At 38.4% G+C, this 18,302-nt stretch overlaps 1 protein-coding gene across 2 annotated transcripts in view; it reads left to right on the top strand.

The window, feature by feature from the left end:
- Positions 1–18,302, top strand: part of GRM7 (glutamate metabotropic receptor 7) — an 880,316-nt gene that overhangs the window by 540,264 nt on the left and 321,750 nt on the right. For both annotated transcript variants that reach the window (XM_023218573.2, XM_023218571.1), the window contains exon 5: positions 7,615–7,755. In XM_023218573.2, coding sequence (XP_023074341.1) covers positions 7,615–7,755 — 141 coding nt within the window. The remainder of the gene's footprint in view (positions 1–7,614; positions 7,756–18,302) is intronic.

Here is an 18,302-nt window from a genome sequence, read left to right as displayed (position 1 = left end):
AAAACTGCTTACCTTAACAAAAGGAAAGCAACTTGCATTTACTGAACAATTTCAAAAATGTTGGTTTATCCTTCATATTGAAAATTTTAAAAATCATCTGTAAGGTAGGTACTACTGTCCTTAATTTATAGATGAGGAAAAGTAGGTGCCACTTTAAGTCTTATTTGGAATATGTGAAGAAATGAATGAATGAATGAAATGATAAGCACATTAAAATGTACAGTTTGATAGCAAAACAAAAGTGGCAGAAATGTAAGTGATAGACTTAGCATAAGACAAGTGAAATTAGATAGCCAGTAGTTGGCAGAGGCAGGATTCAAATTCAGGTCTATCTGACTGCAAAGTGAGGCTTTTAAGAGCTGAATATTTCATGCATAGTTCCTAGTGTTAAAGTACAAAGTTTCTTAAATGTTTTGTTATTGTTCTTTCTCTCTCTCTTTTCCTCACCTTACGTGTGTGTCTGAGATAATTTTCTATTAAGTTAGCTTACATTTACACACTTACATGCTAGACACTGCTCTAAAAACTACATATATTATTAGCACATCCAATAGTTACAACAATTCTATGAAGTCTATATTATCATCATCCCCATTTTATCAATTGAGGAACTTAGACTGGTTAGCCCATTTGCTCAAGGTCATCTAGCTAGCAAGTGTCGAAGCTCAGAATTGAACCCTAGAATTCTAGTTTCAGAATCTGCTTTTAGCCATTAAACTATCAATTTAATATGTATTGTTTATATCTATATTTATTCCCATATAAGTATATTCAGATTACATAAATGTCCTTCTGTTTCCCAAGCAGTTTAAAGGAATAAAAAATGGCAGGCACTCTGACATATAACATGCAACAGCCCTTTGGAGACATTTTGTGCAATAACATTGCAGACATTATTTCCTGTACCTCATCCATAAACACTTCCCGTGAGATTTTTGTTCTTTGTGGAATAATTTTTGTTGCAATAATTCTTATTTGTTTTCTCAAAAATAATGGCTGGTTTCCACCTCTCTCATCAGTAGACACACCAAATAATTTGTGAGTGCATCTGAGAGCCTAGACTCCTCTCATTAGATCAGTAATGATCTTCTAGCCAAGCTGATTTACATGTCTTTAACTTCCATTTACATCAGTTAATATTGATAGGAACTGGAATGGGGAAGGAGAGCTGAGTGACACACAGTCTCTGGCCTCCAGGACCTCAAAGATTCTCAAGAGAGGCAGACAAAAAACTAACACCTGTAACACTGCACAAGTGCTAGCGGGGCTACCTGCGGAACATGTCCTGAGAACACAGCACATGGCATAGAGTCAAGGGTGCAGAACAGCCAATTTCTACAATCATGCAAAACTCCCCATTTTGCAGACAGAAAATCCAAATGCGCCTGCTGTGGTTGAATCCATGCAGTGCTTCCTCATATTTCTTGTGGGATTTTATGTTAAATTCCCAGCTAAGATTCAACTTGATCATTTTCTAAATATCCAACTGGTTGCTGTTTGTTAGATGATTATTAAAAGCTCATTGTTTCGCTAATTATTTGAAATACTACCTTTACTCTGCACTACATTAAATTCCCATGTGTAATTGGGTCTAGTTCTGTACTTTCTGTTCTGTTCCAATGATAAATTGATCTCTTTATGTGCCAGACCTACTCTTTTTCAATAATAGTGAATTTAAATCTGAATTTAAAATCTTCTGGCGCTTCCTCTCCTTTTTTTCACTTGCTTCCCCCAAACTACTTGCTTTTCTTTTTCAGCATTCTCTTGGTTCTGATATTTTTCCATATGAACTTTAAAAGCAACTTGTCTATCTCTAGGCAAGAAAAGTTTGTATTTTTATTGAGATCACATAAAATCTATAAATTAACTTGAAGGGAATTGACATATGTGAAACCTTCAACTTTTCCTGAAAGACAAAAGCCCTGATAAATGGAAAGGTATCACTTGTTCTTAGATAGATATTGGGCTAACCAGTCTAAGTTTCTCAAAACTTACACAGAGAGATCATCTGTCTTTATATACACCAACAATAACCACTTAGAGACACAGTGAAAATGTGCAAAATTAAATAGGTAACCACACCTCCCCCCAAAAAAGAGAGAGAATATCCTGCTACTTTCCTAACTTCTCTGTTTTGTTTGTTTGTTTGTTTTGTTCTGTTTTTTTGGTTTTTTTAAAGATGGAGTTTCGCTCTGTTGCCCAGGCTAGAGTGCAATGGCAGGATCTCGGCTCACTGTAACCTCTGCCTCCTGGGTTCAAGCAGTTCTCCTTCCTCAGCCTCCCAAGTAGCTGGGATTACAGGCACATGCCCCCATGCCTGGCTAATTTTTTGTATTTTTGGTAGGGACAGGGTTTCACCGTGTTGGACAGGATGATCTCGATCTCCTGACCTTGTGATCTGCCCACCTCAGCCTCCCAAAGTGCTGGGATGACAGGCTTGAGCCACCGCGCCTGGCCAACTTCTCTTTTTTTAGTAGCTTTTTCAAGGATATATTCTTATGGGCCTGAAATAGTATTTCTCATTTCAGTGAAGTTTTTAGATTACTCAAATTGCAGCAAAAGAACATTAGAGAGATGCGTTTCTCAGTGGTGGGAAGCTCGTGTCTACCCTGACAACCACGTACATCTCAATGTAGCCCAGGTTAAAGGCAGTCGGATGGTGAGGAAATAGTATAAGCAGAAGAGCTCAGGCCTACCTAAAGGGAATAGCTATTTTTTGAACACATGGAGTTGGGGGACAGTGTTACTAGATCTTCTAACTTTATAAGCAAAACTAGGAATCTGGATTTTCAAGTAAAATCTTCTGGGTTTAAAGTTGGTTTTAAAAATATTTTGGGGCTGGGCATGGTGGCTCACACCTGTAATCCCAATACTGTAGGAGGCTGAAGCAGGTGGATTGTTTGAGCCCAAGGATGTGAGACTAGCCTGCAAAACATGATGAGACCCTATATCTGCAAAAAAAAAAAAAAAAAAAAATTACAAAAATTATCCAGGCATGGTGGTGCCCACCTGTGGTCCCGGCTACCCGGGAGGCTGAGGTGGGAGAATCACTTGAGCCTGGCGGGTTGAAGCTGCAGTGTGCCATGTTTGAGCCATTGCACTCCAGCCTGGGGACAGAAAAAGATCCTGCCTCAAAAAAAAAAAAAAAAAAAAAAAAGTGTGTGTGTGTGTGTGTATATACACACACACACACACACACACACACACACAAACACAAATACACATAAAATCACCACACACAAACACACACACATTTTGTGGCAAAACAGAAAGGACAAGACAAGTCTATATGTTAAATATGCCCTATAAGCCACCACTTTGTGACCTCTGAGAACAGTGTTATCATTTGGACCAAAGAGAAGCTAGTAAGGTATACCACAACAGGATATTTTATTTACTAAGGTGTATTCCTTTCCTAAGGATAACATGAAAAATGACTACAAATTTGGTTCTTTAAAACAACAGAAATGTATTATCTTATGGTTTTGGGGGCCAGAAATCCAAAGTCAAAATTTCAGCTGGGGCCACCACACTCTGAAGGCTCTAGGCAGAGTAGCATTTCCTGGTTCCAAGCATTCCTGGGCTTGTGGCTGCAATACCCCATCTGTGTTCATCTTCACATCTCCTTCTCACATTCTGTGTGTCTCTCTTCTGTATGTATCTTATGAGGACTCTTGTCATTGGATTTACAGCCCTCATGAATAATCCAGGATCATCCCATCAAGAAATCCCTAAATTAATTTTATTTGTGATGTAACTTATTGCTATACAATATTAATATATTTTTCAAATAATGTCATATTCACAAGTTTGGGAGTTAGGACATGGACTTTTTTAAGTGCCAAATTTAAATCACTGCCACAGGTTATGTTATAGAAATATAAAAGGGCATGAAACAACTATGTAGGGTTTAAAAATAGTTATAACGTTACCACCCAGTCAAGAATACTAGCAGAACAATAGATGCCCCAGCACTGTTTCTGTCCACCATATGTCTGTCTCCTCTCTTGTACCACCAGAAATAATCTATTTTTTTTAGAATATCCTACTTTTACTGTAATACTTTCAATGTTTTTCTTTGTAGTTGAACCACATATGACTGCCTCATTAAACAATGTGGCTTATTTTTGCCCAGTTTTGAACTTTGTGTGACGTAAATGATACTGAATGCATTTTTTCGTTCCTGGTTTGTACATTTGTTATGAGATTCATACGTGTTTTTGTGAACAGCACTTTTTTTCTGTGTATTTCATAGGCCTTTGGGTTGTTTCAGATTTAGTTATTACAGATATTACCACGCTACGCATTCTTGAATGTATATTGTGGTGCATGTGTGTAAACTTTCTAGTGTATGTACCTAGCAGTAGAATGGCTGGTCTTTAAGAATGCATATTAATAATGTTAATAGATAATGCTGACCTATTTTTCAAAATTTTTATACTTATTTGCACTATCAGAAACAGGGAATTCCCTGTTTCTCACCCTAATCAATGCCTCTTTCTTCTGTCTTCTCTCCCCTCCTCTCCCCTTCCCTCCCCTTCCCTCCCCTTCCCTACATCACCTCTTTTCCTTTTCTCTTTCTCCTCTCTCTTTTCTCTCTCTTTCTCTCTCCCCCGTTGTCATTTCCTTTTGTTCTTTTTATTAATTGCTTCATTCACTGATTCTATTAGTGTCATATGCCTATGATGTGGTAGGAGCTTTATTTTTCTGAATCATTGGGCCATTCTTCCTAAGAAGAAAGCAGACTCCCTGTTTATAGGCTGGTAAAATGAAGCCTTGGGTACCCCCTGGCACCTAGGCTAACAGGGATGTTCTGATCTCCAACACATGAATAATGTTGAGAAGGCAGCCGTCAGGACTCCTGGTCACTTTCTGATGTCACAGGAAGCGCCATCAATATCTGTCAGCTCCCATTATCCTGGCAGAGTAGGCAACTGGGTCCTCTGACCCCCTCTTGACGTTCTGATAGGCTTCCCTTCATACCGCACACTTGCAAGAGCTTTTTCTCTCTCTCTTACCTGGAAAGGTCACTTACCAAACACGATACCTGGGATAAATTATGTTTCTATTGTTTTGTACTCTCTTGTCTCAACCACCAATTTCAAGGAGGGTTTGAGGGCAGCAACCCAGTTAAAAGAGGAAAGAGCCAGATTGGTATAGTCTTAACACCAGATAAAGTCCATTTCATTTTCTCTATGTTGTTCTAAGTTTACTTTCAAGATTACAGGAATATTGCTCAACATGTAACTGATGGGGCATTTGCTTCAGAGGCACCTGGAGATTAATTTTTGAAATTAAATTTATCTGTCTAATAAAAGGAACAATTTCATAATAAAAATACCATCTGCCCCATATAAAAGAATGATCTCCTTTTACATGACTCTGATTCTCTTTCCAGTGACCTAAAACTCTGGTCTTGGTGCCTTGGTTTACATTTAATACTCTGACAATTTAATAGTAATGGGATATGTGTCCAGATTACTTTTCTTCTTGGCTCTAGTAGAAAGTTTGGAAGAAAATCTCAATTCACTATGACACACACACACACACACACACACACACACAAACACACACACAAACACACACACACACACACACACATAATAATATTAATAGAGTTATTCTAATTTTTGCTTCTACCCCTGACTTTCCCTCTGCTCCACCTTGGTAACTGTATATCTTGTATTGGACAGTCTATTCCTCAAACAAGATAGGTAGAATCTTTAGATTGCAGGAACTATAATGACAGACCAAGAGTGATGGCTTGGTGACTTCAGCCAGAGGGAAAACTTTAAACCATTCTGTATCAGAAGCTCCATAGCCATTAATAAAGAAAAGCTATAGTGTGTGCCTAACCCAGAGAGCTGCCAAGTATATTCCAAGGCATTGTAAATACATGGCTACAACAAGATCTCTCTTAAAAACTTAAGTCTCTCATGGACAATTTTATTCTTTGTGAGCAAAATGGAATAGAAGCAAACTTCAAGACTTAATTTATGTTTTTCCCTAGCTAGAAGAATAAACAGACTCTTAGATCCTGAAAGAATCTGACTCAGCTAAGAAGAGGCAAGTCAGCAAGAAGTAACTAAATAGAATAATATCCATTTGACCTCTGCTTCTGCTGCTTTGAATTGTCTGAGAGGAGCTTCGTTTTTTGAAAGTGGCTTTGGCTCAGAACTGTCAGACTATGTAGTGGGTTTTACCGTTTTGATTGACTTATCCATTCCAATAGCTGAACGCATGATTGTTTTTGCTCTTCTACCTGTCGAACCACCCAGTTGCCCTGTGGAATCAATAGCTGATACAGTAAGTTGGTGATGGGGCATCTAGTAGAGAAAGAGAGGAAGTGGCTTGGTAAGTGGGCCATGGAAGAGCTTCATAGCAGTAGTTGTTGACCATTGGTGGCTAAGAGAATCTGCTGGGGAACTTGAAAAAAAAAATAACAAGACTCAGATACTGCCTACCTCAATGAGCTGGACCCTGTATTCTTTATCAGCTCTCCAAGTGATTGCAATGCCCACCAAAATGTGAGACTCACTGCCCCATAGCATGGGTGTCAGAAACCAGGGTCTGGAATTAGGCAGATGTGGGTCCAAATTCTTCTCTAAGCCTTCATTTTAAACTTTAGAGTATGGATCTGAGACTACCCACTTCCTTTGGCTAATGTGACATTTTATGAGAAAATGTACATAAAATACTTCTTATTTTTGTAATTGTAATGATTATTCCATTTTTAAGGCCTTACAGGTAAGGGAAAACTTTGAATAATTTAAGTATTCTGAAAGTAGGTCCATTTTTTTCCCTATGGTTCTTGATCATAGAACTCAACTTTGTAAGTTTCCAGAGTTTTCCCATGGCCACAAACAAGACACTGTGGGGGAAGGAGATGGTGTAGTCTTCGTTGCTGCTAGTGGATTGAAGGAAAATCGGATAGGTTAAGTGTGTGCCTGCTCATGGGTCCATGACTGAGTGAGATTCATAGATTTGGGATTTGAGCCTAGGGACACTGATTCCAAACTCTTTTTCCACTCTGACTCTTGCAAGACCTTATGACCCCATACGAATATTTAAAGTCACACTGTCCTAAAGAGGAAGCTAGAGAGTTCCCTGGCCTCCTCGATCCTGCTTATCTGGATACTCTTTATACATTGGATTGAGATTTATATTGGAGTCAGTTCACCTGCAACCTCTTCAAAAACTTTTCCTTCTAATTTGACTAGAAAGTCAATTACATAATGGGATATTGCTAAGTGAAAGGAGGTTCTTAAAATAATATTCATGGATCAGGAGCTAACACGATTAGGGATGCAGAATGTGGCGTAATGGGTGACCTTAGGCATGTTACTATTTCTTATAACTCTCTGTTTTCTCACCTACAAATGGAAATTATGCTAGTAACTACCTACCTGTCAGATTGAACTAGGAATTTAGTCACAGATTAATGCAATTAGAATATTTTTCCTCTTTCTGTTAATTTTTTTTTTTTTTTTTTTTGGTTGACACACAAGGGGATCCAGTTCACTGAAACAAAGAAAAAAAGTCACTTTTATTTTTATTTCTGAATGTGCCAGCAGTGCCCTGCAAGCACTGACCTTTTCATTTAACTCTGTTTAGGGTTTGATGCCTACTTTACATCCCGTACCCTTGAAAACAACAGAAGAAATGTATGGTTTGCTGAATACTGGGAGGAAAACTTCAACTGCAAGTTGACGATTAGTGGGTCAAAAAAAGAAGACACAGATCGCAAATGCACAGGTAATTTAATTCTCATTGTCCTTCTCCTATTACTCTACGTGGCTAGCGCCGAAGTGTCTGCATAGCTGACAGAAGGAAGCTTGGCTGGAAACAAATTGAAAAAGTAAATTAAATTTTACTAGACTGTTCAGAAAATGGAACAGGAGCATACGTCTTGCAGGACAAAAGATGTACAGGCAAGAATGTATTCTTTTCTGCCTGTCTATCTAGCAGTAATTGACATTTTCAGTGATTCCTCGAATTCAGAAGGGGTCATGTTGTTTGAATTCTCTTGTTCAGTTTCAGCCAGGGGGATGAAGTAATTTTCACATAGACAAAAATCTCTGACAAATCCCATGCCATTGCCAGATTTAACTGTTACCATGGACAGTATACTTGATTAAGGAAACAGAGTGATTGGGTTTAGAATAATGAAAATCCCAAATGATTTTCATTAACGTCTAAGTTAATGAGTTACCCATTGTTCAAAATATTCACAGCTCCTTATATATAACCTTGCAAATGAAAAATATCTGTGAATAAGTCAGAAGAAAAATCACACATTCATTCGTTTATTCACTCACAAATATTTACTGAGTGACTCCTTTCTGCTGTGCACTGTGCTAGGCACTGGGGATCTGGTGGTGAGCAAACTAAGTGAGAATCCTCTTTCTATGTTGTCCAGAGTCTAGTGGAAGGAATTTGACTTTATTCAGTGATCTTGCGAACGAATTCTTTTTTTTGAGACGGAGTCTCGCTCTGTCCACCAGGCTGGAGTGTGGTGGTGTGATCTTGGCTCACTGCAAGCTCCACCTCCTGGGTTCAAGCCATTCTCCTGCCTCAGCCTCCCGGGTAGCTGGGACTACAGGCGCCCGCCACCGCGCCCGGCTAATCTTTTGTATTTTTCGTAGAGACGGGGTTTCACCGTGGTCTCGATCTGACCTTGTGATCCTCCCGCCTCGGCCTCCCAAAGTGCTGGGATTACAGGCGTGAGCCACTGCGCCCGGCCTGCGAACGAATTCTTAATTACAAACTGCAGTCCATGTTCTGAGTGTTATGAGGGCCTGTAACTAAGGAAGTTTACTCATGTTGAAGGTAGAAGCTGTCTCAAAAGACCCTTTTGAGAGAATGATACTTGAGTCAAGATAAAATGAGGTAATGGACATTGGCTGGTTAGGGAAGGAAAATAAGTTGGAGAATTCTGATTAAACATGGCAAATGGCTTGCAGTAGGAGGAATTTTTGTGTTTCTGAGGATGTGAAAAACAGAAAAAAACATGACTGAAGTACACAGAATGGAGAGAATGTGTGAGCCAAGGCTGCAGGTATAGAGAGATGGTCCAGAACTAAGTCATTTTAGGATGTATGTGGGACTTGACTTTTATCCTTAGAGCAGTGGTAACCATGGAAGGGTGTTACACAAGGGTATGACATGATCTACTATCTTATCAACTAGACCTCTTTAAATAGCAGCTTTTACAATTTGTAATGATGACCTTCAAGTATAATAAGGTAATAAGGCTAAAATATCTTATGCACGATCAAGAAACACACATTCATGTGGGACGCAGTTCTGTCTCTAGTCTATCTATATAATGTAGCTGTTTGAATACCGGTCACCCACATGTTGTAGATTAATCCACTCAACAAGCATCTATTAATCATGTAATACATAGTATCAGGAACACCATGAAGTCTTTGAGGGTGCTTAAATGTAGTCTCAAGGAGTTTTCTGTGAAAAAGGAGAAATGAACAAGATATGACCAGAAACATGAATAAAAATAACACTATAAAATTGGTATGATACATATATTAAAGGCATCATTCAGTCAACTGGAATATCAGATTAACCATGTTCTCCAGAACATGCCGTATAACAATAATTCAGAGATATGGTCCCTAGAATAGTGGGGGAAAAGGGAAAATATTAATTTAATACTGACGCAACCTAGGCAACACAAAGCTTTCAAGTGGAAACTGAAAAAGTTACCTTGACATCTGGATAATTTGTCTATATGACAGGGTACATTCAAGTGCACCAGAAGTATGTAGATGATTGAAAACAGTTTTCCTGGGTTCTTTCTGACATTTGGTGTTCTGTAGAGTGTCTGGAAGGTGGAATCGATTGATGGACGTTAGGATTGTCCCAATCTGAGGCCATACCTCTGACTTTTATGAGCTTAAACACAGGCTGTTTTATCTGGAGCCATGCCTCAGGCTGATCATTGAGAATTTGGGTTTATACAAACTAGTAATGTCATTATGCAAGCCTCTACCTTACAAAAATGGAAATAGAAGTGTTTGTGTCTTCCTAACTAACATGCTTCTTCCATGTGAATATTTGTAATCACATGCACTAAATTATCAGTGTACCTAAATTATTTGTATATTCTCACCTTCCTTTTTCCTTCCTCGTCACTTTTCTTTGTGATGAGCTGTACCATACGGAACGGAGGTAGATATTGTTACCATTATCATATCTGTTACTCTTCCACCTATTGATATGGTGGTCATATTTTATTTGTTTTTCTTGTCCTTCCTTTTTCCAAATCCAACCATACGTACATCTTTCTTTGATAGTATTCCAAAAAATACTATTTAAAAAATCTTTACATTTAAGTATTCTTCAATTTGGAAGTGAAGAATCAGTGGGAAAGGTAACCTGGTTACATGCTTTGGTAACTAGATTTTAAAACACTAGGACAGGCGTGTTAGAAAGGGCACCCAGATGAGCAGACTGTCTGAGTAGTCTGGCACTGAAGATCTGTGCTGTGAATACAATGAATGTTTTTATCGGAGGACTGTAGAACATAGCCCCCTTCACAGAGCTCTCTCTCTGACTTGGCTCTGCTAAGGAAAAAGGAAGTCTTATTCATATAACATTCACTCTTAAGATGTGAGCACAAAATAAAATGTAAACCTTTTTTTTTCTTTTGGGCTGGGTAGCCTCCTTAGCCATACTAAACTGTATTTGTTATATATTAGCTGCAAGTACACCAACACCGAATCAGCAATTTGACAAGTTTTAAAGATGAGGAATGAGACCCATACTATCTGGAGAGAGCAAATTCCTGAGGTCAGAGTATAACCATGAGTTCTAAAATCATAAGAAAATACGAAGTCATGAGAGGAATAATAATTATTGAAAAATACTCATTAAGAAACATGAGGTGAGCTGTTTATACTTCATAATTTTACTTGGGGCTAGATGTGCATGAATTCTTACAGAAAATGACCTGAACAACTATGTAATCTTTATTTCTGTAAATTATCCATGTTCACTTAAAGTCTCCTCCAAGCAAGGGGTTTTATCACATTCTTTAGTATTTCAAGAACATTCCCACTTTCCTTGATACCAAATCCCAGGATGTGACAATCTGAGAGCTAGACATTCTTCCTCTTACCTTCCTTTGGAGTAGTCTAATAACCATTGATATAGATAAAGCATTCGCAGTGAGCCATCCTGCTTGTGGGATATGTTGGCTGTCACCACTCAGCGCGAAAGCAGTTCAGCAAGTATGTGGTTGTCCAAGCTATCACAGAAAACACAACTTCCATTTGACAGGCATTAATGCGGTTCATGCTACTTCATAGAAGAGCTACGTTTTCTCATGGAGACAGTGCTAGCTATACACACAGTCGTCTCTTCTGGAGAGTTTGCCACATACCATTTATCATTTGCAGGCAGAAGGATTAGATGTGATTTTTTTTCTGGGTTGTATTTATGTTCCCGTACCCACAGCCCACCAGCTGACTGTGTTCACCCTTGAGACTTGCCAGGATGCTGCTGGCACAAATACCAGTTTAGAGTATGACCTCTTTGGGAATAATAAGTTTCAGTGGAAATACTAAGGGTCAACGAAATAAGGAACATTACACAAATGAGGTGATATCACTGTAAAAAGAGATTGAGGCCATCTTGGGGTCAGGAACATTATACCACAGTGGTTAAGAAACCATTGGTTTTGGAATCAAAAATGTCTAAGCTTCGGTTCTAAGGACATCCCTAACCACACATGCCTGTGACAGCTTAGATAACGTGTTTCTACCTCTCAAAGTCATTTCTTATTTTTGAAGTGAGACTAGTAAAACTTTACATTCAAAATTGTTGAGTAGATTAAATGAGATAATTTAAATAAAGGGTCTGAAATTTTACTAGCACATAGTAGTAACTAACAATGGAAATTTTCTGCTGTTCTGGGTTGAATTCAGTGGCCTGTGAGGAATTCATGAAGATCTTTTTGTCTGTATCACTCCTTAGAGATCAGAATGTATATCAACTCCAATAAGAAAACAAGTACGTAAATATAGACAAGAGTTTTTACTGGGGTGCACACTATAGAGTGGAGTATTGAGTATCAAAGAGTTCACAGACAGGCATCATACCATGTTATGCTATGAGTGAAACATGAAGCTCAAGGCTTAAGGGATTTCGGTGCTTTAACACAGAGTGTGTGTCCAAGGCCCAGTGACACTTGGACACATGCTGCATTATAGAGAGCATCATATCCCAAAGTTTGCTCATTTTCTTCTGAAGAGCTGTATCCTTACATAGCTAATGGCATCCCCAAGATTGTAACACTCAACATCTCATATCCCAAAGTTTGCTCATCTTCTTCTGAGAAGCTGTATCCTTACATGTCTAATAGCATCAAATATTTTAGCTCCCAAATTCATGTTTTAAACTCAGAAGGAGGTTCTGAGAACCTGAATATGTTTGTCTATGACTGGGAAACATCTTATGACTTATCAGTCATAACTCATGACTTATCCACAACATTTGTCTAACTAATATCACCGTTCTCTGAAATGCCACTTGGTGAATACTGATTCATTAGAGTTACCTCCTTGCTGAAAAGCAGGAACTCAGTATTTACAAATCCATCATCTGATGATGGGACAATTTAACGTTCAGAGATTTGTTTTTCTTTTGAGATGACAGAAGATGAATAAATTGGTGACATACATTTTTTGGAACAAGCCTTTATATTTCATTGCTAGTGCTTTCAAGTCACACAATAAGCAAATTCAGTTTTGATTTGTGTCCCTAATCAACCCCTGCTTACTGTGGAAAGATATCAAGGGCTAAAGAGCATACTCTGATAAATGTCTACATTTCGGAAGGTCAGAATTCTTAAGCTGTGTTTTTCTTTACACTTCACTTCTCAGAGCTAACAGTTTAAGTCCTCTTTTCAGTGGAGCTAACAAAAAGCCTGTTGATAAATGCTGTTAATGAATAAACCACGTATTTCTTAAGTCTTTTATTTTCACCAGGACCCAGGCTCATTAGAGCCTATATAATTCGTTAACAAGACTATCAAGACAAAGGAATTACACTTAAAGTCAAGCGCTCAGAATATATGTGAAGAAATAATTGATGATTATATGATTCGTTTTTATGCTCACTGTCATTTTATTATTCTATTCTGAGTTGACCTTTAATTGTCACAAAGATGTTTTATTGCAGCACCTAATTTACTTAACATGATTGATGAATCCACAACACAATGTTATAGATAACTAATGTCTAACCCTTTGGTACTCTAAGACTTTTTTGAAACATTTTTGATAAGCAGCAACGTCAAATGTATTTTTACACCTTTGTGCTTTCTTAAATAGAGGCTTGCCACAGATTAATTATGATTTAATCTCTGTGAGCATGCATAGGATGATGTGTTTTTTTTTAATTTATTATTATTATTATACTGTAAGTTCTAGGGTATATGTGCATAATGTACAGGTTTGTTACATAAGTATACTTGTGCCATGTTGGTGTGCTGCACCCATCAACTCATCAGCACCCATCAACTCGTCCTTTACATCAGGTATAACTCCCAATGCAATCCCTCCCCCATCCCCCCTCCCCATGATAGGCCCCGGTGTGTGATCTTCCCCTTCCGGAGTACAAGTGACTCATTGTTCAGTTCCCACCTATGAGTGAGAACATGCAGTGTTTGGTTTTCTGTTCTTGTGATAGTTTGCTGAGAATGATGGTTTCCAGCTGCATCCATGTCCCTGCAAAGGACACGAATTCATCCTTTTTTATAGTGTTAATGTGGTTCTTTGTTAAATTTTTGGTTCTCTGACTCATCTCCAAATATTGGAGTCTTGGTTGACATCTCTCTTGCTACCATCACCCTTAAATCTTCCCCTACATACCTCCATAAATGGCTTGTTTCTAATTGTGGGAACTGGAAATGTGTCAAATTATTAAGAATTTTTGCCTGTTAATTAATTAATTTATTTAAAAATGAGTGTTAAATAGTAAATCCTCACAGAAAGGCTAAGGTCTATGGCTTTGAGGATTTAGTAAGGCATTCTACAGCAACTGATTGGGTAAGTTTGTTAATAACATTTAGATACATGGAATACCAATTAACATAGGATTCTTCAAGTTAAAATGGTCTGAATGTCACATCTACAATCCTCATTGTTTTTGGGAAACCCCTTTAAATCCTTTTTGGAATGTAAGCTATTGAATAAAAATTCCGTGCCCATAAAAGGTAATTATATTTCTAGACTTTAGTTTTTCATGTATAATTGTTAAAAATAGACTTTAGTGTAACATTAAATCATAGTAAGTGTCATACTAACTCTATGGGTTTGCTTTTAAGTCACTGAAATATGAAAGTTTATCTTCTTGTATTATTTAAAAATCAATAAATTTTTAAAGGCATTTAAGAACAAAAATGTAACCTCTTTTCAAGGGAAGCATATCGCCACCAATGTTGATTGCCAATTATTCCACTGGATAATTCTGAGAGAAGATAAGCAAGATGATTAGACAATGCTTGATTCTGAGGGCAGTAATTAGCATAGCCTTCTGTATGGCTGTGTATTGTAATAGGTACAAATCTCAAATCATAAAATTACTGGTGCAAAAAATTGAACTTTTGGTTATTTTCTACAACTTCACTTTGTTTTTTGAACCTCCATCCCAGTGTTTTGTAGAAATTTAATCTTTTTAGAACCCCTTATTTCCCATGGTCCATAGGCCTAGACCTTAGTTGTAAAGAAATTCTTTTAAAGTCCAGGACTTGAAAATTATTTGTGAGGCTTTGCTCTGAGCCTTTGGCATGCATGATTTTTCACTAGCCATGAATCCATCTCCGGGAATGCACCTTGGCCTTTCCTGCCCTTAGGAGTGAAGATGTGAGGGCTACTGCCACATGGATTCTTGGTCCCGACCTCAGGGCTTCTCCAGGTACAACCATGGTTTCGATGACCTCCAGGTCCTTCCTGTGACCATGGTTGCTGGAGGTTCTTTTTTTTTTTTTTTTTTTTTTTTTGAGACGGAGTCTCGCTCTGTTCCCCAGGCTGGAGTGCAGTGGCCGGATCTCAGCTCACTGCAAGCTCCGCCTCCCAGGTTTACGCCATTCTCCTGCCTCAGCCTCCCGAGTAGCTGGGACTACAGGCGCCCACCACCTCGCCCGGCTAGTTTTTTGTATTTTTTAGTAGAGACGGGGTTTCACAGTGTTAGCCAGGATGGTCTCGATCGGTTGCTGGAGGTTCTAAAGCCTAGGAGCTCTTCAGTTTTTTGTTTTTGTTTTAAAGAAGTAAAATATATTTTTTAATACTGTATTTTTAAAAAATAAGGCCAAATCCTGGGCAACATAGCAAGACTCTGTCTCTACAGACAGTAAAAAAAAAATAGCCAGAAGTGGTGACACATATCTGTGGTCCCAGCTACTTACATTGGGAGGCTGAGATGGAAGGATCACTTGAGCCTAGGTAGTTGAGGCTGCAGTGAGCTGTGATCACGCCACTGCCTGCACTGTAGCCTGGGTGACAGAGTGAGACCTTGTCTCAAACCCCCCCAAAATAGGGCCATAGCAATACAACTTTTGCTCAGTATCTGTCCCTTTAGATCAGGTCAGTGAATTTTCCCTCTCAAGGGCAGGTAGTAAATATTTGAGGCATTATGGGTCAGGCTGTTTCTGACACAACTACTCTGTTCCCATAACACAAGGCAGCCAAAATATATAAACAAATGGACAGTAAACAAATGATTCCTTGCTTTAGACCAGCCTTGCCCAACGGGACCTTTTACAATGACAGAAATATTTTATTATCCAACTACTGAGAATTTGAAACATGACTAATGCAACTAAGGAACAGACTTTTTAAATTATTTAAAATGTAAACAGCCACATGTGCCTAGTGGCACCTGTACTGACTGGCTCTGCAGAGCCTAGGAGCTCTTCAGGAGCTTATACCAGCATTTAACTTTTACATACCCCGTTAGTTTCTCCCTTCTCATCAGTCACTCCTGAATGTCTTGGTAATAGGCTGGGAGAGGAGACTAATTTAGATCCATTCATATCCTTCCATTTGTGTGTGTGTGTGTGTGTGTGTGCGTATGGCATATACTTCATGTCCTGAATACTTCAGTATTTTTGAAGCAGACAGCCAAGTACTGACCACGTAACAGTGGCTTTTAGAGCACAAATATCAGTCCTTTATTTATTATTATTATTTTCTTTTTGCTTCCATTGTTCTTCTGTGTTTTATTATAACCATCCTTCCCAAAAGCAATGAAGAAGAGTTCTGAAACTACCATGGTTAGAAAATAAATGGTGGGGAAGAAATAAAAGGCACATTTGTTGATATATTAATATGTTAGAATATTACCATATGACACTAACCGAAGTACAAGCAAAGTAGATGGATGGCAAGCCAGATCGTTGATTTCACTCACAAACCTCATTTTCCCAAATCTTGACCAGATGCCCAAATGGAGACTGGATATCTTCAGCCTTATGAAATAGAGGTTTATAGATGGACCCTGCAGTAAATAAATTTTTCCTTCAGCCACCAACTCTTCAAAGCATAAAAAGGGGTCTCTACTGAATGCCATTTTAATTCAGAGCACACTCCCTCAGTTTGCCACACAGCACTTTACATTACCCACGGCAACAGTGTTTAATTCTGTGCCGAAGCAAGCCAAGCAGTGGAACACCAACTAGAAAGCCCAGGAGTATTCAGGCAAAGCTCTTTCCATAAATGCTAGAAGCCATAATTATTTGAGCTGTGTGTCATTTCTTTCTCAGTAACTCCAACAGGCAACGTCTTTAAAATTGGGAGTTATGGCCTTTCCATATTCAGAAAGTCTGTCAGGCTTGGTGGTTAATGAGAAGGAATTCCTGAACTAGGGAAATTAATGCATATGCGTCTTCTCAGCAACAGTTCTTGTAAACAAAATGCCTCTTATAAGCAATAGAAGTATTATAAATTGGATGCTTAGAGTCATTTTAGTAGGTATAAGAAAGAGTTGTGGAATGACTTATCAAGTATCATCAAGCAAGTTAGAGTAGAATATAGCCTTCTTTAGAAGAGTTTCTAGCAATAGAGGCTTTCTCCCCACCACCCCCACCCACCAAAGAGAAATATGGATACTAAAAGCATTTTAGGTTTTTATAGTATGTGCAGCATCATATTTATTTTTCTACAGAATAAAATGTGATCACAAAATAAATATCAAATATATGTATATATCTCCAGATAAAAAATTTCTAGAGCTATTCTAACTTTGTCTCCCTGATTCTGTGAAGAGGAGATCCAGGTATGTGGGCGAACACATATGGAGGCTGCTAATTTTTGCATTCTCGTCCTCAAATAGTATTTATTGTTTACCATCCTGGGCACTGAAAGCTGGGTGCTGGCTTTAAATACAGCCTCACTGGTGTAGAAACACAGTATTCAAGCTGCCTGCTTCAGTCTCACTAATTTGTTCATGAAAGAAGTTAAGACTTGAGTCAGATTCCCTGGGTTTGAATCCCAGCTGTTTCTGTTACCATGTCACCGTGGGCAAGTTACTCAGACATTCCTAACGGTCTTTCCCATCCCCTCATCTGTAAAGCAGAGTCCCTACTATATGGGTTCATTCACAAGAATTAAATAGAGCAATACCTGGTAGGGATAGAAGGTGCCCAATGGGTTTAGGTGCCATTGTTGTGGTTGTTTTTGTTGATAGTGGTGACTGATCCTACTTTTGGCCTTCGTTTAAAAAAAAAGTAAAAAGAAAGAAAAGTCAGGTTCCTCCATGACTTACATAGTCCATCTTTCCTTTGTTTTCATATAAAGCATTGTTCTTCCTTTACCTTAAATACCTATTGCCTTATATCATGCTAGGCACATAACAAAACACTTGTATATGTTTATGTTATTCTACTTGATCTCCATCCATATCAGCCTTGCAGATAGTCAGGGTAAGCAATGCCCTCTTTTTACAGGTTAATAAAAAAGGCAACAACCTTGGAGATACTTTGTGACTTCTCTGAGAATGTGACCAATGAGAAAATTTTAATAATGCCAGCAACTAAGTGCATACACTCATTTAATCATGTACTCTATCACTCATTTATTTACTCAACAAGTGAATGACAAGTGAGCTGCACTGGGCCAGTGTCTGTGCTGAGCCAGAGAACACAGGCAAGGTCTTTGCTTTCAGGGAGCTTTTATTCCAGTATAGGAGGCAGAAAGAAAAACCAAAAGCAGATATGGAAAATAATTACAAGTTGTGATTAGTGCTGTGAAAGAAACAAGGGGCTGAGCTAGAACATAACAGTA

This window comes from Piliocolobus tephrosceles, chromosome 2 (assembly GCF_002776525.5).
Source record: "Piliocolobus tephrosceles isolate RC106 chromosome 2, ASM277652v3, whole genome shotgun sequence".
NCBI classification, from domain to species: Eukaryota; Metazoa; Chordata; class Mammalia; order Primates; family Cercopithecidae; genus Piliocolobus; species Piliocolobus tephrosceles.
This window is presented reverse-complemented; position numbering and strand designations above follow the sequence as displayed.